We start from the raw sequence: 25385 nt of genomic DNA on the forward strand, positions 1-25385 counted from the left end.
CGATATGGACCAAAAGTCATATCTCGATATTTTCTAGCTGAATGGCGATACTCGATATATATCGATATTTTTTCTGTGCCATAATTGGGGTTTCCCCCAAAGCATTAAAGCATAGCATCTCTATTAGCATCTCTGTTAGCTTCATTTTTTCTGAGATAAACCCTTAAAAAAACAGTCCGTTTTAATACAAAGCCTCGTGCCAAATGTCAGACAGGTACATTTATTAACAGAGGTCTGCACAATATCAAAATGTATAAAACAAATTACATAAAAATAAACTGCCTGCATATATAGAATAAAAATGCTTCTCTGAATAAAATAATACAAATATCCCTTTCCTGCATAACAATTACATTAAAATACACTGTGCAATTAATACAACGTAGACGGTAACAGGCAGACTTTTCCACTGAGGTTGACAGTTGTGCAAATAACAAAACATTTGTGCAAATCTCAAATAAAACATTCAAGTCAATTTGTCACAAAATAAGCTATATCAAAATAAAAAATAAAAAAAATTCTCGATATAAACGATATTGTCTCGTACCATATCGCGTTTGAAAATATATCGATATATATTAAAATTTCGATATATCGCCCAGCCCTAGTTCACAAAAATGGTTGTCATGGATGACACCAAGGGGGCGGGGCCCAGACCTGGGCGAAAACTGCATGTTTGGTCCGTCTGAGATATTAATGGGCTAAAATCTGGACACTCCTTTGGGATTGTCATTGGGTTCCATGTTGGCTTTCATGTGAATCGCTCACAATGGCACTACAGTCGGTTGTGTGGGGGAGGAATGTGCATCCAGAGTGGGTGTCTTGTCTGGGTCCCACTAGGGCCAACCACACAAGTGATTTCCACGATGACAATATGGACTAGGGCTGTTCGATTTTGCCCAAAAATAAAATCTCGATTTTTTTTCTCTCAAAATCCGATTTTCGATTACGATTACGATTATTTTGTGGATTGACAAAAGGAACAGAAATGATTTCAAATATGCAGTTTTTTTATTGAACATTTGCCCCATTGGGCTTTAAGTGCAAACTTTGCTCTTATTAAACCAAAAATGAATGAATAAAGTGCAAAGCTCTGTAAAATAAGTTGAAAAAAAGTTTTAAAAAATATAATAAAATATAAAGTTTTATCTCTGAAAAAAAATCAGCAAATCAGCACTTGCAAACATACAGTAAGTTATATTTCCAATTAAATAAAACAAGACATTTTCTAATTAAACTAAACTGGGTCTTTGCATGCTAAATAATAATGCAACCCATGAAGGAGGTAGAGGTGTTTAATGTCAGTCATTACATTTGCTATTCACATTTGCTTTTTTTTTTTTGCAAAGAACACGAGCCGGAAAAAAAAAAAAGTGAAAAATCGATTTTACGATTTTCACGTTTTAACATCGTTCTAATTACATAATCGCGATTACGATTTAAAATCGATTAATCGAACAGCCCTAATATGGACAATCCCATATTTGGCCTCAGCTGGTCAGAACGTTGGCTGAGAGGCCCAGAGAAGTCGGGTGGATAGGTGTCCAAGTCGAGGCGCCGCACTCACCTCCAGTCACGCCTTCAGTAGTTTGGGCCAAATGTTCCTCGATATCTGGCATCGTTTCTCAAATTTGAGACTTGACACATCTGTCCAGAGTTCTCTCAAACTGGATTTCCTTCACCACATCAAAGAGGATCTGGCTTTTAAGTCCCACCCGAGCGTGCCAGCATCGCATCGGGGTAAATGACGACATCGATACTCACCGGAGCGGACCAGGCCGAGCTGATATGATTCACCGAGTGTGTCGGTGCAGCGTGATGAGATTAGCAGCGAGACTCTCCCCGTCATCACTGTCTTTTCTGGGTTTAGAGTCGTAATCCTCCGTTTACATGTTCCTGGATCGGCCCGGTTCTCATGCCAGAGAGAGCGAGACTGGACCTATGTCCACAGAGATCCTTCTTTATCTGACTGGCAGTTGCTGGAAAAATGTTTTGCTCAAGGGCACAATGTGATGATATGCGAGTGGAGAGATCTGTAACGTGTCGCCTGGTAGCGAGTAAGAATATACACTCGTCTGTATCTCCGAGGCCCAGTTCCCTCTCTTGGTCCTGGTCCTCCAGGTCAGATCTGCTGGACATAACTTATTGTATTTTTTCTACGTATAGCATTACTTCATTGGTTTAAAACTGGATGTGATGCCGAGTACTGATCCAATACCAGTTTTATTTAATTTAAACTATTTTTTTGTAATGGTCTGGCCTAGTCCATCCTGATCCGTCTTTGGGTGTCGATGCCAGAGCCGACTCGAACGGCCGCCGTTCCTCAGCTGCAGCCATCTTCACCGCGTTAGTCCTGCCCACAGACTCTCCAAACTGATTTGATAGGTTCCCCACACGTTAAAGCATATTTAAATCATCTAGCGGTGAAGATTTCCTCCTGGGTGCCTGAGTGCACATCCCGGTCCTAGGTGTAGTCTGGGACGAGGCCCCCGGGACATGCTGGAGAGGCGAAATCTTGGGGATGCCTCGGTGTTCCCCCACAATGCCAATGGAAAGTGAGGTCTGGACGACTGATCCCTTTACTGATCCCTTTAGCCTTTCACATGCAGCGGACCCTCCCGAGAGCCAGATTTGCTAATCGGAGGGCCGTCTGGAGGCCAGCGAGGCGGCGGTGACGGACCCTCGGCCAAGATTATACTATCTTTTTGAAGCAATTTGCGCAAACATGTAAAAACCTGATAGTGAACTTGTTGGAGACGCAGCTGCCATGTATGATTCATGCTCACAGTTTACTCACAAACACCTATTATCTCAGAGATTCAACATTATTGGTGGAAACATGGCCGCGGGTTATGCTCTGCTGGTACTAAAGTCAGACCCCCCCCCCACTACTGATGTGCCTTTAACGTTTTAGAGTAAGCTACAAGATTTAGCAGTAAAGCTAGTTTTTCCAGTGTTCTTGGCCTGCTCCCTGAAACAGAAAGCTTTGTCCCGGTCCGGACCAAAATCCAAAATGCCCCTGTGAACGTCCGGACCCGTTTGGCGAGGGGGAAAAAATGCAAAGAATTTAGATATGAATGCAGTGAGATGGGAGGGCTGCTTTGCTCTTTGTCTGTGTTTCCATCTCCGTGGCGTTTGTTTGGCTGTTTGGCAGCTGGCTCGCCGGGTTGTTTTGGCGCTCTGCCGGCTCTTCCCTCACACTGATGACGACATATTTGTGCCGGCAGGTCTGGATGTTCTGCCAGCATTCCAGCATTTATGATTGCTCGCAGATGTGAGTCCAGGAACACACTGTACTGTACCCAAACTCAGAAATTAATGAAACTTGACTGCCTTCCAGGCCACGAATTCCTAAATGTGTGTGCGTGTGCCTGACTGTGCATGTATGCATGAGTGAGGAGAAAGCCGAGGGAGAGTGGGGCGGCGGCGGTGGCGGCGGAGGGGGGGGAGTGCTATTAAAAGCAAGTAGCAGGAAAAGAAGTAGTTCTGAGAAAACAAAACGAAAGTGGCCCATAGTGTGCAGCCGTTGGGATGTATACAGCTGATGTGCTCTCCTGAACGGATGCGTGCACACAGTCACTCATCATGAACACGTGTTGGTCGCCTCTCTTTTAATCCAGAATAACCACAATGAAGCCAGAAAAAACAATCATGTGGGAAATACCGAGTACCCTCATGAGCCACCTCTTTGCTTCCTGGAAGACTTCTAATCGTTGGTCCATTGTTCTGCACGAGGCTCCCTCTGTTGACTCGGGTTTGTGGGTATTTGGTTCCCCACATCTCCCGTAAGGTCCTGCCACGGCATTTCAACCAGGTTCAGGTCTGGACTCGGACCAGGTTTTTCCGATGTAGATCTGCTGCTGTGCTTCAGATCGTTGTCCTGCCTGCAGTCCAGTTTAGTCCGAGCTCTAATCGCTGCCGCCACCGAGCAGACGGTCCTGTCGATGCTGAACAACCCTGTGTCATCACCCCTCCACCAGCGTGCTTGACAGTGGGTGTCTCTTTTGCACATTAAGGCCTCTCTCACTGTGTTTTCCAACTGATTTAGAGCAAGGATTGCTCCTCTCAGACCGTTGCTTGAGTCGTTCCCTTTTGGCGGCATGTGTTAACACACTTGAATGCTGCAGACCAGCAAATATCTGTTTATTCAGAGGTCTGCACACGTGCTGATGATCAGTTCATTGAGGCCTGATGATGAGCAGCACCTGAAACTTGCTTTCTTGAATCCTGCAGAAGCAGAAGGGGGTACTGCCCACACGGTCGTGTCTGCAGAGAACCTTGTCATGTGACTGTCCATCAAACAGTCTTTTACAGCATAACATTAATTCTTCTCTGCAACTTAAAACCCGCCCTTATTCCCAGACTTCCCCTGACCTGTTGCTGCAGCACGTTTCAGACCCCCGTGGGATTCTGTCGTCGCAGAAGCCTCAGCTGGGTTGGATTACGGCGGAGGGCACGCGGGGGGCAGACAAGTGAGCAGCAACGCGACGCAGGGGTCTACTTATAATACTGCAGCATCGGCCAGAGCTGTCAGGCTAATATTTTTAGTTGCCAAGCAGCAGAGCGGCAGCAGAGTGTTCAGACCTCTGTCCAGAGCAAATGTGACTTCATCGGAAACGCGTTACTCAAGGCAGCTGCCCTCTTTAGCCAGAACTCGCTGTACCGGCGCGGTGGGCTTCTGGGAAAAGAAGTGGTTTAAAGAAATAAAACATAAAAATAGCTCGGCTGAAGAGGGCGTGAGGGAGGAGCCTCTGATGAAGCCCTGCACTCAGACTGGGAGGCTTGGCGGCCTCACACTTCTCCGTTTAACTCTACCCTTGTGGTTGTCAGTAGGAATGGGTGATATTTTACCGTTCAAGATATACCGTCAAAAAAATTCCCCACGGTAAGAATTTGTCATCTCCCGGTAAAAACGATAAATTCGGGTAGTCGGATTTATGGTTCTGTGTTAAATCCACGCACAACGTGAAGGAAGGAAGGAAGGAAGGAAGGAAGGAAGGAAGGAAGGAAGGAAGGAAGGAAGGAAGGAAGGAAGGAAGGAAGGAAGGAAGGAAGGAAGGAAGGAAGGAAGGAAGGAAGGAAGGAAGGAAGGAAGGAAGGAAGGAAGGAAGGAAGGAAGGAAGGAAGGAAGGAAGGAAGGAAGGAAGGAAGGAAGGAAGGAAGGAAGGAAGGAAGGAAGGAAGGAAGGAAGGAAGGAAGGAAGGAAGGAAGGAAGGAAGGAAGGAAGGAAGGAAGGAAGGAAGGAAGGAAGGAAGGAAGGAAGGAAGGAAGGAAGGAAGGAAGGAAGGAAGGAAGGAAGGAAGGAAGGAAGGAAGGAAGGAAGGAAGGAAGGAAGGAAGGAAGGAAGGAAGGAAGGAAGGAAGGAAGGAAGGAAGGAAGGAAGGAAGGAAGGAAGGAAGGAAGGAAGGAAGGAAGGAAGGAAGGAAGGAAGGAAGGAAGGAAGGAAGGAAGGAAGGAAGGAAGGAAGGAAGGAAGGAAGGAAGGAAGGAAGGAAGGAAGGAAGGAAGGAGCCTGAAAAAAGAAAGATATGAGCCTGAAAAAAGAAAGATATGAGCCTGAAAAAAGAAAGATATGAGCCTGAAAAAAGAAAGATATGAGCCTGAAAAAAGAAAGATATGAGCCTGAAAAAAGAAAGATATGAGCCTGAAAAAAGAAAGATAGAAAGAAAGAAATGAGCCTGAAAAAAGAAAGAAAGAAAGAAAGAAATGAGCCTGAAAAAAGAAAGAAAGAAAGAAAGAAATGAGCCTGAAAAAAGAAAGAAAGAAAGAAAGATATGAGCCTGAAAGAAAGAAAGAAAGAAAGAAAGAAAGATATGAGCCTGAAAGAAAGAAAGAAAGAAAGAAAGAAAGAAAGAAAGAAAGAAAGAAAGAAAGAAAGAAAGAAAGAAAGAAAGATATGAGCCTGAAAGAAAGAAAGAAAGAAAGAAAGATATGAGCCTGAAAGAAAGAAAGAAAGAAAGAAAGATATGAGCCTGAAAGAAAGAAAGAAAGATATGAGCCTGAAAGAAAGAAAGAAAGAAAGATATGAGCCTGAAAGAAAGAAAGAAAGAAAGATATGAGCCTGAAAGAAAGAAAGAAAGAAAGAAAGAAAGATATGAGCCTGAAAGAAAGAAAGAAAGAAAGAAGTCATTACAGTTTTGCAGTACAGGTGGATTTTTGGTGGTTTTTATCAATTCAATTTAATTGGTGTAGTTTAGTAGTATTCAGTATTCTTTTAGAGCAGTGTTTTGGCTCCAAAGACTGAATGTGGTGATAGATTTATAGTTAAAAAGGTGGAGTTCAATTGGTATTTTTTTTATTTTGATTTTTATCGTTATCGGGATAAATGCCAGAAATTATCGTGATACATTATTTAGTCCATACCGCCCATCCCTAGTTATCAGTTGTAGCGCTGAGACGTGAAGACGTCCATCTGTTGCGCACGTTCTGTAGCATTAAACATTTGAGCGTTAGAGGTGGAATATTCACGTCTCCGAAGATTCTTCAGGTGGAAATGACAAGTCGACGCTCCCAGCTGTATTCTTCTTATCTACCGTCTCATTTCAGCTGCGTGACAGGTCCAAAAACTGGTTCAATTTCTCCCACTCATGTCCCGGCCCCTTTCCCGGGTCCGGTCTCGCCTGCTGTCCCCGCCCCTGTCCTGTTTGTTCGTATCACGTGGTCTGACCTCGAGCTCGCCTCGGAAATGTCTTCTTTTGAACCCCGTCTTCATTGCTCCGCTAATGTCTTTCTCTGGTGACGTTGTGTTTACACACACCTGAATGTTCCAGATCAGCAAACTGCCAAAACATCTACCCTACTCTCCACTAAGTGGATGGATATCATGGGAGTACTTGTCCTGCTTGACGTCTGATGTTACCTGGCAGAGCGCTAGCAGGAGGAACGCAGCTCCTTCTCTACGCTTCGAGACTCGAGACACTTTTGGAGTCGGCCCTCAGTGGTCCATACAGGAACTGCAGCTTTCTCAGACGGAACCTCGGTGGTGGCTGCAGGTCAAATCGGTAAAACTACGGCGTCACTTTGCTAGCGAAGCTTCTCAAATAAATGACAGAACAACACACTTCTTCCTGGTCTCTTGTGCAAGCGCGGCGCTTGTTTATCCCAGACGGGACGTAGATTAACCTTTTTCTCAAGAATAAAATGTAACAAACAAAAGAAAACGCCACAACTAATCACTCCTGGCTAAACAAACGGCTCCAGCAGATTAGATCGCCATCGGATAACAGCGGTTCCTTTTCTGTGATTGCTCCCCGGAGCCCGTCCATCAAAAAACCCCAAAAGTTGCAGACCTCTATTTTCAGACAAAAAGGGGGGGGGGTCAAAAACAAAAAACAAAACAAACCCTGATAGGGTTTGATCTTGTTTTCTTTATTACGGAGATGTTGCAGCTTTAAATCCTGGCGGTTGCTAAGTAGCGGCGCCCCTGCGCTCCCTTAATGGGTTTTATTTGGTATTCCGCTCTGATGCCAAGTCTTATTTCTGTATGCGAGACAAAGTGTTTTGATGGAGGATGATTGCTGAAACGTCTGTGTCTACCAAAGTGTGTGTGTGTGTGTGTGTGTGTGTGTGTGTGTGTGTGTGTGTGTGTGTGTGTGTGTGTGTGTGTGTGTGTGTGTGTGTGTGTGTGTGTGTGTGTGTGTGTGTGTGTGTGTGTGTGTGTGTGTGTGTGTGTGTGTGTGTGTGTGTGTGTGTGTGTGTGTGAGAGAGTTTTATGGCCTCTAACAGTACAGTACACTGTGTGCCTTCTGCTCAAAACAAGAACACAGTCGATTGAATTTTGGATTCGCTTCATCATCCCTCCCTCCTCCCAGCAGCTTTGTTGTCAGCAAGCAGCATGGGTGTGTGTGTACGTGTGTGTCTGGGAGAGGGAGATGTGATTGCTCGCTGTGTACTTCACGCTTGTGAGTGTGTGTGTGTGTGTGTGCAGCAAAAGTCAATTATTGCAAAAGGCTGCCAATTAATTTGCTCTCCTGGAAATCCGAACGGTACTGTAGACGCCATAAACATGCGTGTGCACGTGAACACACACAAACACACACCATCATCACAAAGGGAGAGAGAGGATGCAGGGGCTTGTGGGAGTGTGATGTTGAATCAGGTCGTGTGCTGGCGTTGGGGGGTCTCGGCGGCTGAATGGCGAGCGCTGCTGAAGAGGGCTGAAGCAGGATCAGGTGGACCGGCTCTTCTTGAAGGCGAGGGTCCTTCAGGCCGTCTCGGAGTGTTCGAACGACAACAAAAGTCCGACCCGCGAGTCCTCTTTGGACCCGACAAGTGTTGGCTTTTATTTATGTGGCCTTAAATCACACAACAGAAAACATTCCTCGTGGAAACACATCTGGTTCTGGGAACCGAGGGTTCAGCGCAAACTCTTTTCCTCTCTGACACTAAGAATTGTTCTGGTTCCTCCGGGGCCCGACTTGACTTCCCAACGGAGGCAGGAGACGTCCAACCAATCAGAGACAGGAAGCGTGTGACGTGGGCGGGGCAGCAGCCAGACTAGCATCAACAGAGGGCAACTAAAGTGGCGCCGCAGGAGAGTCGGGGCACCACCCGGGCCGGATGTCTTGATCCCAGGTGCCGCCAGTGGCCTCCATCTCCTCCTGACACCAGGTCATTGGTTGTCAGGACATGTGGTACGTGGTCCTGCAGCCCGGGGCAACCGACCTGTCAACCAGTAGCTGGTTCTAGGATCTCCTGGAGTTGACTCCCATCAGCTTCTGGACCTTGCCGATGCATCGAGTCATGTACCCGCTGATCTCAAAGACCAGTGGGTACTAGGAATGGGCGATATTTTACCGTAAAATTCCCCACGGTAAGAATTTGTCATCTCGCGGTAAAAAACGATAAATTCCCCTTGATTACGTTTTTGTGTAAAGCTGATTTATGGTTCTGCGTTAATCCACGCACGGAAGGAAGGAAGGAAGGAAGGAAGGAAGGAAGGAAGAAGGAAGGAAGGAAGGAAGGAAGGAAGGAAGGAAGGAAGGAAGGAAGGAAGGAAGGAAGGAAGGAAGGAAGGAAGGAAGGAAGGAAGGAAGGAAGGAAGGAAGGAAGGAAGGAAGGAAGGAAGGAAGGAAGGAAGGAAGGAAGGAAGGAAGGAAGGAAGGAAGGAAGGAAGGAAGGAAGGAAGGAAGGAAGGAAGGAAGGAAGGAAGGAAGGAAGGAAGGAAGGAAGGAAGGAAGGAAGGAAGGAAGAAGGAAGGAAGGAAGGAAGGAAGGAAGGGAAGGAAGGAAGGGAAGGAAGGAAGGAAGGAAGGAAGGAAGGAAGGAAGGAAGGAAGGAAGGAAGGAAGGAAGGAAGGAAGGAAGGAAGGAAGGAAGGAAGGAAGGAAGGAAGGAAGAAGGAAGGAAGGAAGGAAGGAAGGAAGGAAGGAAGGAAGGAAGGAAGGAAGGAAGGAAGGAAGGAAGGAAGGAAGGAAGGAAGGATATGAGCCTGGAAGAAAGAAAGATATGAGCCTGGAAGAAAGAAAGATATGAGCCTGGAAGAAAGAAAGATATGAGCCTGGAAGAAAGAAAGATATGAGCCTGGAAGAAAGAAAGATATGAGCCTGGAAGAAAGAAAGATATGAGCCTGGAAGAAAGAAAGATATGAGCCTGGAAGAAAGAAAGATATGAGCCTGGAAGAAAGAAAGATATGAGCCTGGAAGAAAGAAAGATATGAGCCTGGAAGAAAGAAAGAAAGAAAGATATGAGCCAGAAAGAAAGAAAGAAAGAAAGATATGAGCCAGAAAGAAAGAAAGAAAGAATCCCGTTGATACGTGTTTGTGTAACATGACATCTGAGTCATTACAGTTTTGCAGTACAGGTGGACTCATTTAATTGATTTTTATCAATTCAATTTTATTGGTGTAGTTTAGTAGCATTTAGTATCTTTTAGAGCAGTGTTTTGGGGGCTCCAAAGACTGAATGTGGTGATCGATTTATAGTTACAAAGGTGGAGTTGAATTGGTATTTTTTTATCGTTATCGGGATAAATGCCAGATATTATCGTGATACATTTTTTAGTCCATACCGCCCATCCCTAGTGGGTAGTTCGATACTGGGTCTTCCATGCTGCTATTGGCTGGTAGTTGGATGGAAACAATCCAGTCTGAGGATCATCCATGATCAAGACCGTCCAGCCTTGGGTTAACTATTCTGGATGGGTCTTAACCAGGAAGGTTAACCCATCTGGTTGGGTTAACCCTCAGCCGGATTATGTTGCGTTTGAAAGCCGCTTCCCTGAACTTCAAGTGCTGGACCGGTTGGTCTGCAACTCTCTTCAAAATGAAAAACATGCAAACAGAGTTGGTTCTGGTGGACTCTATTTATTTATTTTCTCATTTTAAATAGCCAAGTGCAACCAAAGTTTACCAAAGAAAGATTGTGTACGTGGGAGTGTGTTCTTGTGGTGCGGGCAAAGTCCATTTGTTGAGTTCTGTGTTATAATTAGTGGTATTTTCTACATTTGGAGGAAGTTCTGCTGCGTGTATCTGGGCTGCACATGTCAATACGAACCGGCTATTATTTATATTCGTGTTTCTTGTTTCTTCACTGGAAACGGGGTTGACGATATTGAAATGGATCAGAGGTGACTTTTATCCAAACATCACTTCTGCTCGTTTTATTCTGGTGTCGTCTCGTGTGAGCCGTCGGGGGAGTCTTCGCGGAGGGTCCACGAAGACTCCCGAATCCTCTGCTAACACCCCTCTCCCAAAATGAAAGGAACAAAACAAAAAGAGAGGAAAAGAAGCCGAAGCAGTGATGAGACGTTTGTTGTATGGGGGGGGTTCGGTTGTGAGAGCAGGAGGCTAAATTTAAATTGTAATTGGCCGACTTCCACAAGCTTGTGGGCATTTTAATGAGTCATAATAACTTCATTTAAAACCAGCTGAGCAGAAAATAGATTGGAGAGGAGCCTGTGGCTAGTATGGATTTGTGTGTGTGTGCGTGTGTGTAAGCATGCCTGTATTGAGCTTGACTGTAAAACCTATTCACGTGCACGCACACACACAGTGTGACATTTATGCATGTCAGTTCACAGAATATCGCAAAGCTGCTTTACGGGCAGCGTACGTTCAGCTGTATGCCGACGGCCCGTAAAGACCCGATCAGTACATTTCTAACAAAGACCATGACGGCTTCTGTCAGGCACTGGCCTGGCATTTAATGCGGTTCTGATGGAGCCGAGCGCCGTGGCGGAGTGCGCAGCAGAGCTCAGTGAGCTTTGCTGCCTCTTCAGTTTGCACCCTGTTGAATGCAGCTGCATTTCCTGCGGTGGCGGCGTTGTTTCAAGGTGCAGCGACCTTTTATTAAGAGGTTCTGTTCCCAACAGTGGTCAGGGACTGACAGCTGGATGGCAGACACATCTGGGCCCAGAGCGGGCTGCTTCTTTAATTTCTGGTTTATGTACAGTTCTGGCGGGTGTTATACGGGCCTGATGTGGAACAAAGGTGGTGAACTGGGTCTAGCTTGGGCTATGACTTGTGTTGCATTGGGTGAAATGTGGGGCGTAAACCAGTTTTGATATGGGCTGCTGCAGATGTTGTCAGGGCCAGAGGCGACCCGACGGTAGGGCTGTTCGATTTTGCCCAAAAATAAAATCTCGATTTTTTTCTCTCAAAATCCGATTTTCGATTAGGATTAGGATTATTTTGTGAATTGACAAAAGGCAAAGAAATGATTTCAAATATGCTGTTTTTTTATTGAACATTTGCCCCATTGGGACTTAAGTGCAAACTTTGCTCTTATTAAACCAAAAATGAATGAATAAAGTGCAAAACTCTGTAAAATAAGTTGAAAAAAAGTTTTAAAAAATATAATAAAATATAAAGTTTTATCTCTGAAAAAAAAAATCAGCAAATCAGCACTTGCAAACATACAGTAAGTTATATTTCCCTTTTTTTTTTTTTTACCTTGTCTGCACACATATTAGCAGGGACACACGGAGACACACGTCAAGCACTGGAAATCTGCAACAAAAAACCACAAACAAAGCACGAAACCGGCACGGAGCCAACCAAAACAATAACAGCAATCGACCTAAATCTTGAGATCTGATCGCAGTCTGAGCTAAGTAAGTTATATTTCCAATTAAATAAAACAAGACATTTTCAAATTAAACTAAACTGGGTCTTTGCATGCTAAATAATAATGCAACCCATGAAGGAGGTAGAGGTGTGTAATGTCAGTCATTACATTTGCTATTCACATTTGCAAGTTTTTTGCAAGGAACACGAGCCGGTCTACGGCATCTGGCTTGAGGGATGCCCGGTGGCATTTTGGTATTTCCATCAATCATTAATATGGTATCAATCATTAATATGTGTGCAGAAAAGGTAAAAAAAAAAAAAAAAAAAAAAAAGGGAAAAATCGATTTTACGATTTTCACGTTTTAACATCGTTCTAATTACATAATCGCAATTACGATTTAAAATCGATTAATTGAACAGCCCTACCCGACGGCCATCAGAAAAAGTAGACCTGGTCCATGTGTGCTGAGTTTGTGGTTGAGTAAGGGGGCAGTTCCTTGACCGACCACTAGGGGCTGGATCCAAAGGGTTTTGGTCTCCTCTTAAAATGTCCAACTCTACAACAAAGGTCTACTTACTTCTATTTTTCAAATGTATGTCTAATAAGAGGAGTGGCCTTTTGATTGGTGGCCTGTACAGCCAATGTTTAGCTGTCACCATTTGGCCACTTTTTTTTAGTTCATAGATCAACCGTAGCTGCCTTTGACCAGCGTCTCTGTAACAAGCAGTTCCTCCTAAAACTGGCCGCCAAGTCGAACCTGGAGGTGAAGTTGGATTTGAACCTGGAGATGAAGTTGAAGTCAAACATGAAGGTGAAGTTGGAGTCGAACCTGGAGTCGAAGTTGGAGTCGAAGTTGGAAGTGAAGTTGGAGGACGGTGTGTGAAAGCCAACAAAAGTCAGCGCTTTTGTTTGGGAAATGCCTCAGATTTCTCCGGCATTATGGCCGACAACGACACATTGTTGTGGTAACGTTATAACGGTGCGTCACACATTCACGCCCGTTATTAGATTTTCGCCGAGGCTTGCTGCAGCTCCTGTCATGAGTCGGTGGTATGCGCCGACATCTGCAGAAACTGAAGCCTGCCGGTCGAACCTTGAGAGCTCCTTCATTGTGTCGTGGGGACGTGTTGCGATGTGTGCAGTTAGGCAGGTTTCACACGAGCGCTGACGGACCGAAACGAGAGCAGACGCCGCCACCGTGCGCATGTCTCTGCTCGCACCCAGGGCTTCACAAAAAGGCTGCGTTTAGACGCTGGTATTCCCATTTTTCTTTGTGTGATCTTGACCTCAACATGTGACAGTCACATGAATTAGAATTCCCTGAGTGCATCAGTCATTGTCTTTGCCTGAGATCACACAATATTTTTTGTGATTTTTGAAATTTTGCTTCAAACTTTCTTTCCGCTTTGTTATGCGTTTGCGCATGTGGAGGCTTTTATTTTCCGACGGATCTAAATTATTTTACGGTCCCAACTGGGAAGCCGGGGCGAGGGGACTGTTTGTGACATAAATGGTAATAAAAGTAAATATTCTCTCAGGCTCGACCCTTTATTGCATTATGTAAGTTGGCCAATAGCTCTGGGAAACTTTTTAGATCAATTTCGCAGCGCAGATTAGAGAGCTATGAATCCCATTTATGGAAGAGCTCCCTCATGAAATGCTCTTTGAAACTTTTATATTTTCGGATGAAGAGAGAATGAACCCGGCTAAGCAGAGAGATCTGCCGACGGCACTTTCATGTGGAGGGAAGAAAGAGAGCAAGAGAAAGTGAAAGGAGACGGAGGGAGCGAGGCAGAGGGAGAAGATAAAAGCACTCCCAAAGCCATCTGGAAGTAGCCAGGACACACAAGGATTGCTTTTATGCCGCTAATTCCACTGGGAGGTGCGACATAAAAGCAAAGCATGGATATTGTGTTATAACTGTTGAAAACAAGCAAGTGGCTACAGAATACTAATACGGCTGGTCAGGAGGAAAAGCACTTCAATGCCTGGGCAAACAGGATTCTGGATGGCTCCCCAGAGGATCTCTGGGGGTTTCGGAGGGGTACAGACCGTATTGATTTGCAGCGATTAGGCCACTGTCTTTTTAAAACAGTCTGCGCAGACTTTTTAGGCACTGCCGGTTGGATCCGTGCAGGAAGAGCCAGGATCGTGGCGTCAACATTTACTGAACTGGGGCGTCACTGCCGGGCCGATATTTACATAACCATTACAGCATTGACAATCCTCTTAAGAGTGATCAATGTGGGGGGATGTAAGGTTTTAAATACAGCAGTTAAAAAGCGCACCTTGGGGATGGGAGCAGTTAATCAAGAATCAGGACACACTGGTTGGATTCTCAGTCGTCCAGGTCCAGGGGGTCCTCAAGGGCGTGAACAAAGGTGAAAGGACCTCCTTTTTCTTGCTTCTTAAAGAGGTTTCACCTTCTATCCAGACGGTTTCGTCAATTTTCTGTCACTTCATTCACAAAATGACTTAGAATTGATCAAACCTTCTGGACGGAAAGTGGCATGTCCTTCAAGAACCCAATGACGTTATAGCTGGTGGCTACAGCGCTGAACAAAGCTGCGTGATGGTACTCCAGGCGAGTTAGGGTGTTGCTCTTCGGTTCGTCTGCTCGTTATGATGTCACTAACTCGTATCGACTGTGCCTAACAACCCAAAACCAGTTCACTTGAATTGTGGCTTTAAACACTTGTGATGTCAGCGAAGGCTCCCGTCAAGGGTTTCTAAGAAAGAGCCTTAGACGTGACGTAAATCAGCGAAGACGCTCAGTATCACTTTACACCAAACACACAAACTTCAGATGTGTCTGTTTGGAAAGGTTGGGAAGTTCCTGTATCCGGATCCATGTAACACCAGTTTTTCTGGCTCCGAACCAGCACTTTCTCCATATTTGACTGTGTAAAAAAAAAAGCTGGTTTGGCTGTAGGTCTGAAACGGAACCAGAACCACTTTGGTGAAAACGGTTTATTATTATTTCACTAAGTAACAACGGTAAAAGACGGGAAACCCCTCTGTGAGAGCGCCAGACGGGACGGACGAACCTTTTGAACCGCCCAGTCAGCATTTGGCCTATTTCTGCATCAGCTGATCGTATCCCCTCACCGCCACCGCCACCCAAACACACACACGCGTGTACTTCCCCGCTTTGGCTGCCTGCCAGCAGCTGTCATTGCTCTGCAGTGTGACTTCTGCTGTATGTACGTTCAGAGCTGAGCAGACGTCTGTGCGCTAAGTGGCTGCGGGAGGAGGGGGTCTGATAAATCCCACACTCAAGGCCCTGACTTGGTCACCAGGTGGACTGTTGAGAAGCTGAAATGACCAAACCTTTTAGAAATGTAAACAGAGTTCAGTTTTAAGGGTGTCTTCACATGTAGAAGCGTTAGTCCGCCTTAAATGATTTTTTTTAGCTCAACGGCCTCCAAAACTGAGTTAGTCTCCACTCAGCTCAGAGTTGAAAACTTGTGCATAATTATTTGCATCATTTCTCCTAATGACAGCAGCGGTCATTGCTTTAGCTACTTAACACTCAGTATGTGACTTGTGAATGAATGCTGACCTAGCTGAGCGTCGTCATTCATGTTTTAAAGATAATAATTTTTTATGCTGTCCGTTTTAGTAACGGACCGCTGTGACTGGCGCTCTGCACTAACCGTGCTCATCCTCCGGATTTCCGCACAGATGGGCACTCGGTTTCTCCGGGTAGGCGATCCTTTGGGATTGACTAAATTTGCCCGAAACTCCGGCGAGACCGCACTGGGACGAAGCCATGAGGCCCACGAACCTGCCATCTTACGGCGTTAGCACATCAAGGGTCGCGTTGATGAGATTTGACCTCGTTGTAACTCCGAACTTACTCTTTTCAAATGTCGTTTTCAAGGCCACCTCGGAAACGAGGATGGTCTGGCGGGTTTGAGCAGCATCGCGGGTCAGGATGAGCTAAGCCGAACTAAGGTGGGCGTGTGTACCGGCCTTCCCCAAGCGTCTGGAAACTAGGGATGGGCGGTATGGACTAAAAAATTGATCACGATAATTTCTGGCATTTATCCCGATAACGATAAAAAAAATACCAATACAAAAACGTCATCAACAGGAATTTTTCTTTCTTTCTTTCTTTCTTTCTTTCTTTCTTTCTTTCTTTCTTTCTTTCTTTCTTTCTTTCTTTCTTTCTTTCTTTCTTTCTTTCTTTCTTTCTTTCTTTCTTTCTTTCTTTCTTTCTTTCTTTCTTTCTTTCTTTCTTTCAGGCTCATAGCTTTCTTTCTTTCCTTCTTTCTTTCTTTCAGGCTCATAGCTTTCTTTCTTTCTTTCTTTCTTTCTTTCTTTCTTTCTTTCTTTCAGACTCATAATTTTCTTTCTTTCTTTCTTTCTTTCTTTCTTTCTTTATTTCAGACTCATAATTTTCTTTCTTTCTTTCTTTCAGGCTCATTTCCTTCCTTCCTTCCTTCCTTCCTTCCTTCCTTCCTTCCTTCCTTCACGTACGTTGTGCGTGGATTTAACACAGAACCATAAATCAGCTTTACACAAAAACGTCATCAACGGGAATTTATCGTTTTTACCACGAGATGACAAATTCTTACCGTGGGGAATTTTTTTGACGGTATATCATGAACGGTAAAATATCGCCCATTCCTACTGGAAACCTCTAGTGACATCACATTGGGGTTTGTCCAGTTCTTCTGATACAGTCTGCGGGTCAGACGCAGCAATCGCTTGGGGTCCGAACCACAACAATCTGACCAAAACGTCAAAAATAAGTGTTGTTATGGAAGTCGGCATCAAAGTCGAGTTTCTCGCTCGTCTGCTGCTTGTTAAGGATCTCTGTGTCCTCTGCAGTTTGCGTTCTCAAAGCGTTTTTTCTTTTAAACTTTATTGTTGAACAAAACGAACGCAGCTGAGGAAAGCCCGCAGAAGACTCCGTTCTGCCCTTCAGTAATGATAAACGAATTAAATCTCATTGTCATCTGGGCTGCCTGGTTGTTATCTTAACGTTTTTTTGAGCGTTCCTCATTTCTGACACCCCATTTGTGGAAAAACAGATGACCTAATGGAAAAGAGCAGGAAACCTTTGAACGGTGTCGTTTGGCAGATAGCGCAGGCTTTATGACTTCACGTTCGGTTGTATTTTGAGGTGGGTTTATGCCCTTTAACGGCTGTTGCGGCGAGATCTCACTAATTGATCCGATTTGCCCGTTTGAAGTCGGCACTTATTAAGTTTTATGTGGAAGATTTGACCGGGTGGAGGAGAGGATTTGGGAATCAGACAAAATAAAACAAGTATGTAAATGAGTGCACCTGAGTGCAGTAAAGAAAACGTTTCCTGTTGTTTAAAGCTGTTTGAATAAACTATTTAACTTTCTTTAGCACAAAAAAGTGTTTTGTAAACTTTAGCCGATGTCTCCGGGACTCCGGTGGGAGCCTTGACTTCTTCACTCAACTTTTGTGAGCGACTGAAGTAAAAGAAAAAGATAATTTTGTGTTTCCTTCCAGTCCCCAAAACGACTCCTGTACGACTTTTACACTCTTCCCCTCTTTGTCTACTTTTACTGCCCAAGTGATCATCGCGTTTCCCGCTTTTCCACCCCGGCGTCTTGACTCCAGCCTTAATAAAGTCGGCTTTGCCTTTGACAGCGTGCGACTTGAAAGCAGGAAATAATGGGCCCTAAACACTAAATCTTTGCAGGTTATTGACGCGGGTGAAGGCTGGGCGAGCGCGTGCAGTGGGACGTCCACCCACTCGTCCTGTTCTTCCTGCTCGTCTGGCAGTTTCGCCTCATTTTGTTTGAGGAAACTAAACAAAATTGGAGAAGAAGCAGAGGAGGATGACTTGGTTTTGTGAGGCGACGCTCAAACCTGAAACTGGTTTATACAGAGTTATGTGTCCACCGTGTGAGTTTTTAATGAGCGGGAGTGCCGTGTCTCCCGTTTCAACAGGACCGGTTCAGCTCTCCACGGTCCTCGCTGGTCAGTTTCCTCCGCTCCTGCAGGGGAACATAATAAAATATCAGGTTGACAAGTGTTATTTTTCTCCCCCTATTTTATTTTCGTTGCGCTGTCTCAGACCGCGGCCGACCACCGACACATGAGGACGTCCTCATAGTAGCCGTCTTGTCCCGTCCCCTCCCGAACCATAAATGCGTTTATTGGACTGTAAAGAGGAGCTCAACTGCTGGATTGCAGCAGCTGGCGGTGCGCGGTGGTCGCAGGGGTGAGGGTTCACCTGCGGGTCAGCGTCTCCGGTTCCTCCTTCAGAACGTGTTCTGTCGGCTAGGGCTGGGCGATTTTGGACAAAAATAAAATCCCAATTTTTTTCTCTGAAAACCTGATTTTCGATTTCGATTTCGATTTTTTTGGTAAAACTACAAAAGACAATGGAATAAATTGTTTCAAATATTTTATCTTATTTTTAAAGAAAACTAGCAAACAAATGTCCCTATTGGGAATGAAGTGCAATTGAAAGATACTGTAAATCCTCCTTGAGTTTAGTAAAGTGACAACATTTACAATTTTCTTGACCAAACAAAGATGACTAGACGAGCTCCGTCTGTAATGCAGCTGCAAAAAAAGAAAATCGATTTTCCGATTTCCTTTTTTTAACATCGATTGTGATTAATAAATCCGATTTAGATTTAAAATCGATTAATCGCACAGTCCTACTGTCGGCTAAAGCCTTCTCCCCGGTAGTCGGAGCCGCCCGAGGCCGATGGCATCGGTCTCTGTTGAGGCCGACGGTCCCCGTTTAAGGTCCGGTCGGTCTGAATCATTTTGTGTTTAATTGGACGCCTTTAAAACTGTGACACACGCTGTGAGTTGGCTCTATACGAATAAATAACTTGTGAAAAGGGACACGAGGAGGTGTGACTGTAACTGTAAAGGTCCTGAATCAACGTTCTTCTCTTACTTTTATTCTCTCAAAAACGGCCTTCAACTCATAAAACCAGTTTCAGGATGTCTGGCTGACATTGTAAAACGGTTTGATAATCAATAAACGCAAATATTAGAAGAGCAGTCACAAGAGGAGTGTCCGTTTTTATTGTCTGATCGAGAAGCAAGCGCAGATCCATCATGCATCAGTTAAGAAACAGACACCCTCCACTCGTCTCTCCGGCGCGTGTCTGATTGGTTTAGGAAGGTAACGAATAAGACCAGAATGAGCGGGGAGCAGTGGGGAGTCCGTACATGCTGCACGTGATGATTGCAGTTATTTAGTTACAATAAAAGAAAAATAACTCAGTAAAATCAAAGTAGCATTACTATTGTGCTTTACTATTGTGCTGCTGGATCAATGAATAAGCAATCGAAATCGGAAACGTGACTTTTAAGCAGAGAAATATTGAAAATATGCATGTCTGGAATCAAATGATGCAAGTATCTCACTTTGACATCGGAAAAACATGGGCCCCTTAAACCCCGTGGCCCCTGAGATCAGGCCGGGCGTAAAGGGTTAAACCAGGAGCATCATTTTATCATCTTACAGTTATAAAATCAGAGCTACATTCTTTATTCTTTATTCGGATCCCCATTAACTTCCACTGCAGCGGTTGCTGATCTTCCAGGGGTCCACATTAAATCATACAGCACTAAGACAACACAAGCATACATAAAACATATAAACATCAACTGACACCTTGTCAGCCAAAAAAATTTACATAAAAAATTGTGATCATTGTTTCACATAGCTTAAACGATGCATGTTTAAGCTGCTACATCAGCTACTTTAACAGCTTAACGAGTTTATCTGTGTGTGATTTGATAAAAAGTAGAGATAAGAACCAAAGTGCATATCCATACATATAACTGTAGATTCAATCAAACCAATTTTGAAGTGATCCTTTGAGTAAGCGGTCTATATTACGACGGAGTATTAGGGCCAAACTAAGACAAAAAAAATGGAAATTACGAGAATAAAGTCATAATATAATGAGAATAAAGTCGTAAAATTACGAGAATAAAGTCGTAATGTTGTGAGAATAAAGTCGTAATAGAATAAATTCATAATATTATGAGAATAAAGTCGTAATATTACGAGAATAAAGTCGTAAAATTACGAGAATAATGTCGTAACATTACGAGAATAAAGTCGTAACATTACGAGAATAAAGTCGTAATGTTGCGAGAATAAAGTCGTAATAGAATAAAGTCGTAATATTATGAGAATAAAGTCGTAAAATTCCGAGAATAAAGTCGTAAAATTCCAAGAATAAAGTCGTAATGAATAAAGTGGTAATTTATGAGAATAAAGTCATAATATTATGAAAATAAAGTGGTAATTTATGAGAATAAAGTCATAATATTATGAAAATAAAGTGGTAATTTATGAGAACTCTTAACAAGAAGAGCAGTCTTCTCCCTGTGTTAAAATGAAGAATATTGAGCATCTTGTGAAGTTATATTTATATATTTATAATATATTACGACTTTATTCTCGTAATATTACGACTTTATTCTCGTAATATTATGACTTTATTCTCATAATTTTACGACTTTATTCTCATTACATTATGACTTTATTCTCGTAATTTCCTTTTTTTGTTTTTTTTGTTTGGCCCTAATACTCCGTCGTACTATATAAACCACTAAAACTGTCAAATATTGTGATGTGAATGTGGTGGTGTTTGAAGCTGGCAGGTCAACGTCTTCACTCGGCTCTCCTGTGATTTATTCCACCTCCACTCCTCTGCAGGCTCGCTGAGGTCAAACAACCTGAAACTGCCGCGTGGGGCGCACACCCGTTTAAAAACCGGTGCTGATGGGGCGTTCAAGGCCGCTAGACTGCAGGGAGCGTTCCCCACAACTAAAGGTCTGCCGTGTTTGTCGAAATCTTTGAAAAAAAGAAAAGATTGGCTTTGGGCAATTAGTCCAGATCACTTCATGTGTCTCATGTTTCATGTTCTTGTTGGGTTTCATGCCACCTGTTTCATTTTGATTGATCCACTTGTGTCACAATGTCGGTGTTAGTTCCTATAAGGAGGCATTGCTCTGTCGTCAGTACCGGACATGACGCTCGTGATTATTTTATGGCTTAGAGGCGCAGATATATTCACTTCAATCCCATTATATGTGGGATTGACCTTTTTTTTTTTTTTTTTTTTTAATTAATTCAGCATAAAATGTGTCACAATCGTAAACAAACACAATGTGTTTGAGCTGATAAGTATAATTTCTTGGGTCTGGTCCGGTGGTTCCACATGCTCTTTTCTTTTTACATCAATAAATTGACATCTGCGCCATAAAGAACCACATTTGGTTTTACAGCGTGAGCAAAGAGATGTGTAATTAAAGTCGGAGTCCTTCAGTCTCTTCTCATTGGTGTTTTTTCAAATATCAGAACAGGAAAAGTAGGATTGGTGGAGTTGGAGGGAATAATCCCAATTTAACGGTAAAAACTGAAAGAGGACATGATGAGCTGAGACGTAAATCGTCACTTTTAATATCTTTTTCTGGGAATTGTCAGACGCTAAAAGAACTTGGCACACTTTTTCTTCGCATTTTTGGGCTAAATACTTTTCTACAGATGAAAACACAAAGTAAGGCACGTTATATAACAATAGTGGATCATAATATTAAACTTGGAGAGGACTTTAAGGTTTAAAGAGTGTTCTATAAGCACTAAAGTCTTTAAAGGATGCGGTCGAAGGCGCGTCAAATCCAGATGGGATGAAACCTAAAAATATGACCCTGCTGCTTCACCGAACGTCTTGAAGTGACGAGCGCAGCATGTTAAGTAAGACGAAGAGAGGATTTTTTAGGAGACGATGAGAAAGATAATGAAATGATGAGATCAGTGCACAAGTTGTTTTTTTTGCTGAGAAGTAGAAGACGGTCATTTTTGAGACGTGTCAGATGTGGATTTAACAATTTCACGTGTTTCCCAGCCAAAGAAAAGGAGACTTACAGGATGTGAAAAGGCCGCTTCTCGCAGTTAAACACGTTTAGATTTTACTACTGGATGTCAACAGTTGTAATTGTTGATGCTATCGGTTACCATAACTGATGTCACCGTTTTGAGGTCAGGAGCTCTGAACTAATCGATCCCCCTCTCAGTTCAAGGTCAACCTGCTGAACTGGTTAATGTGTAATCGGTTCAGAAACGTGTGCAACCAGGAGAAAAGCCAACTGTCAGACCCGTTGATTGCATCTCCGTTGATTATCATTTTTCATGCTGTGTGAGATGGTGTCTGTTTGATTCACATCTTTGTAATCTCGAAAGTTCTTTCGGTTTTTGTGGGGGGTTTTTTTCCCCCCTTCGTCATTTTAATCCTCCGTTGGGAACTCGAGTCAAAGCCCGTTTCGTTTCGTTAGCAGCCAGAAAATCATCCCGTGAGTCCAGACTTGAATTTGCTGTTTTTTACTTCTTTTGACATTATCTGTATATTTTTAACTTTAAATCACTTTACTTTGCCTTGTTTGGTGTCATCTTTTTCGGCATAACCTCACATGTGAATTTACGGTTGTTGTTTTGTTTTTTTTTAATTTTGAAAGACTTTATTAACACATTGGACCTAAAATCACACAAGAACACAAAATCCAAATAAGAAAAACTTGCATGATGAGGCTGCAAATATAAATTGTAAATTATCTTAAAATGTAGCAAATAACAACGTTATGAATAATTTTTTTATGTTAAAATGCAAGTAATTCCTCACAGGTTGCTTTGTATTTCAAATAAAAGAAAACAAAAATTAGGTGTCAAAATAAAGTTCCACAACAACCGAACTGTTCGGACTCTAGTCTTAATGGTTTCAGACGTTGCATCGTGGGATGTCAGTAGAATCCAATGACCAATCGAACCAACGAACTGTACCACACCGTGACCCACGTCAGGGATTAGTCTCGGCCCATAGGAGATCCTGAAAATGTTAGTGAACGTTGCTGTTAATGGAGATGCCAACGGTCGACGACCCCGCCAATGGAAACTCACCTATCCATTGATACAGTTTCCCTCTCGCGTCTTCTTCTTCAACTAAAACAGCTGCAGCTTAGCCACAGTGTGGTGGTTGGAGCCTGTTGAGGTCGTCTGTTGTAACTGATCAAGACTTGGTTGGGTGCTGATCAACATAAATGTTTATTTTACAGGAAACTGTAAATAAACTCTATGATGTTGTGTTAGCGCGTTAATTCTCCCTCGTTGATGCTCACTGACGTGTACCGTCACGTATCATTGTGTAAAGGAGACAGACGTCACTCTGGGACTTTTCCATTGGCTGTTTGGATAAATCATTTCTGGGTGATTTGTGTCACAGTTCATCTGAAATTAAACTGAATGATCTTTGGATCATTACCGACTGAAACTGTAGCAGATCCTTTAAACCAGATTAAATGGCAAACAAACTCAAACCGGAAAACGCTGCAAATGATCGAAAACATCACGACTAGCTTCCGTTCTCGTAATAAGTGAAGTAGATGTACGTCAAGTTACATCAAACCAGAGCGGTCCTTGCTGACGTTGGCGTTACACAGATTTGACTTTCGCTTCTTTGTAGTCTCTGGATCTAGAACAGGGGTCGGCAACCCGCGGCTCTAGAGCCGCATGCGGCTCCTTAGTGCCGCCCTAGTGGCTCCTGGAGCTTTTTCAAAAATGTTTGACCTTTTTTTTCCTTTTTTTCGTCTTTTTTTCTTTTTTTTTCCTTTTTTTCTTCACTTTTTTCCTTTTTTCTTCTTTTTTTCTCGAAATTTTGACTTTTTTTCTTGACATTCTGATTTTTTTCTCGACATTTCGACTTTTTTCTCGAGATTGTACTTCAACATTAATCTCGACATTTCGACTTTTTTGTCGAAATTTCGACTTTTCTGGACATTTCACATTTTTTCTTGACATTTCGACTTTTTTCTCAAAATTTCGACTTTTTTCTCGACATTTCTGCCTTTTTTCTCGACATTTCAACCTTTTTCTCAAAATTTTGACTTTTTTCATGAAATTTTGACTCTTTTCTCGACATTTCCGCCTTTTTTCTCGAAATTTTGACTTTTTTCTCGACATTTTGACTTTTTTCTCGAAATTTTGACTTTTTTCTCGACATTTCGACTTTTTTCTCAAAGTGCATAATGAAAATAAATCTCCCCCCAGTTCTAACTAATATAGAAACATGCAGCATGTGTTGCCTTCATTCTAAGGCTGATACAAGACTTTTCATTTTTTGCGGCTCCAGACATATTTGTTTTTTGTGTTTTTGGTCCAATATGGCTCTTTCATTATGTTGGGTTGCCGACCCCTGATCTAGAACCAACCAGAACTTTTATTGACTGCACGAATATTTGGCATCAATATCTGTACACAAGTAAATGCTGGGACCGGTATGGCACCTCTCTGGTAATGCTTGGGTTGATGGATCATCTGACGTTCCCGCATCTTTTCTCCGTCTTAGCGTATCTTTTAGGACGCTAACTTAGTTCCTCCAGGTGGCAGGAAGTATCACCACGTCTTGTACCCTGCACACTTTTTCACGGTCGTCCTCGTTACACATAATCCACCGGAGACACTGTGGAAGTCCTTCTTGTGGTGGTCCGTAGGAGCACAGGGACCATGTCAAAGATCTGTTTTCTTCAGCCTTTTGGAAATCGGAGGAAGGTTGAAGGACACGCTTAAAACCAAACATCCCGGTCTCTGAATACAGTTTGAGTGTTGTGTTGACCAGGGAAGATCATGTGTTTTTACAGCCAGGATCTTACTTTCTTTATCCCCCCCCCCAGCGGTTCACAATTCTCACTTTACAGACAAAAGTATACGATGCTGCTGGGCAGATTTATGTGGGACCGCAGGGCATCGCAAACAAAAGCCATCACACAACAATAAACTTTATCCTCAAGCCCGGCTTTTGTGACATTTCACTAAAAAAGCAACAAGCGCCGGGGTTCAGGGGATCACTAAATTTATTACCGTTCTTACCCCGGTGACCAGTGACATCTGAACAAATTCCCTGGTAACTCCTTTCATATTTGCCAAGATAATCCGGGGTGGAAGAGTGGTACGAGATTGACCAGTCCTGGAGGTGCAATCGTAGAAGATCTGACCAGAAAATAGGCATTAAACTAGAATTTAATCAGGCAAAACCAATCGGCGCTAACAGATCCATGCCACCAGTAATCGATTTCACTTTAGCAATTAGAAATGTGAAATCACGCATTATTTTACTTTTTTTTTTTTCAACATCCAGTTATGTAAGTAAACATAAAACAAGTTTATTCGTGGATTCGGGCCTCAAGTTACGGAGAATTGTAATTAAATGACTGGAATAAAGGAAGCGGGAGGAACTCCTTGGACTGGGATGCCCTCTGTCTCCCGGGGGGCCAGAAGCCCCTGAGATGGGTCCGTCGTTCAGAGAAAGTCAGCCAAAGGAAGAGGAAGGAATAAACAGCGGAGGAGAGGAGGGAACGGCGAG

The 25385-nt window shown here is 43.4% G+C and overlaps 1 protein-coding gene across 1 annotated transcript in view; it reads left to right on the forward strand.

Annotated features, from left to right (window-relative positions):
* The window catches only part of zbtb16a (zinc finger and BTB domain containing 16a), a 167657-nt gene that overhangs the window by 64130 nt on the left and 78142 nt on the right, over positions 1-25385 (forward strand). The window contains exon 4 of the mRNA XM_061740364.1: positions 20690-20806. Coding sequence (XP_061596348.1) covers positions 20690-20806 — 117 coding nt within the window. The remainder of the gene's footprint in view (positions 1-20689; positions 20807-25385) is intronic.

This window comes from Cololabis saira, chromosome 14 (assembly GCF_033807715.1).
Source record: "Cololabis saira isolate AMF1-May2022 chromosome 14, fColSai1.1, whole genome shotgun sequence".
Lineage (NCBI taxonomy): Eukaryota > Metazoa > Chordata > Actinopteri > Beloniformes > Belonidae > Cololabis > Cololabis saira.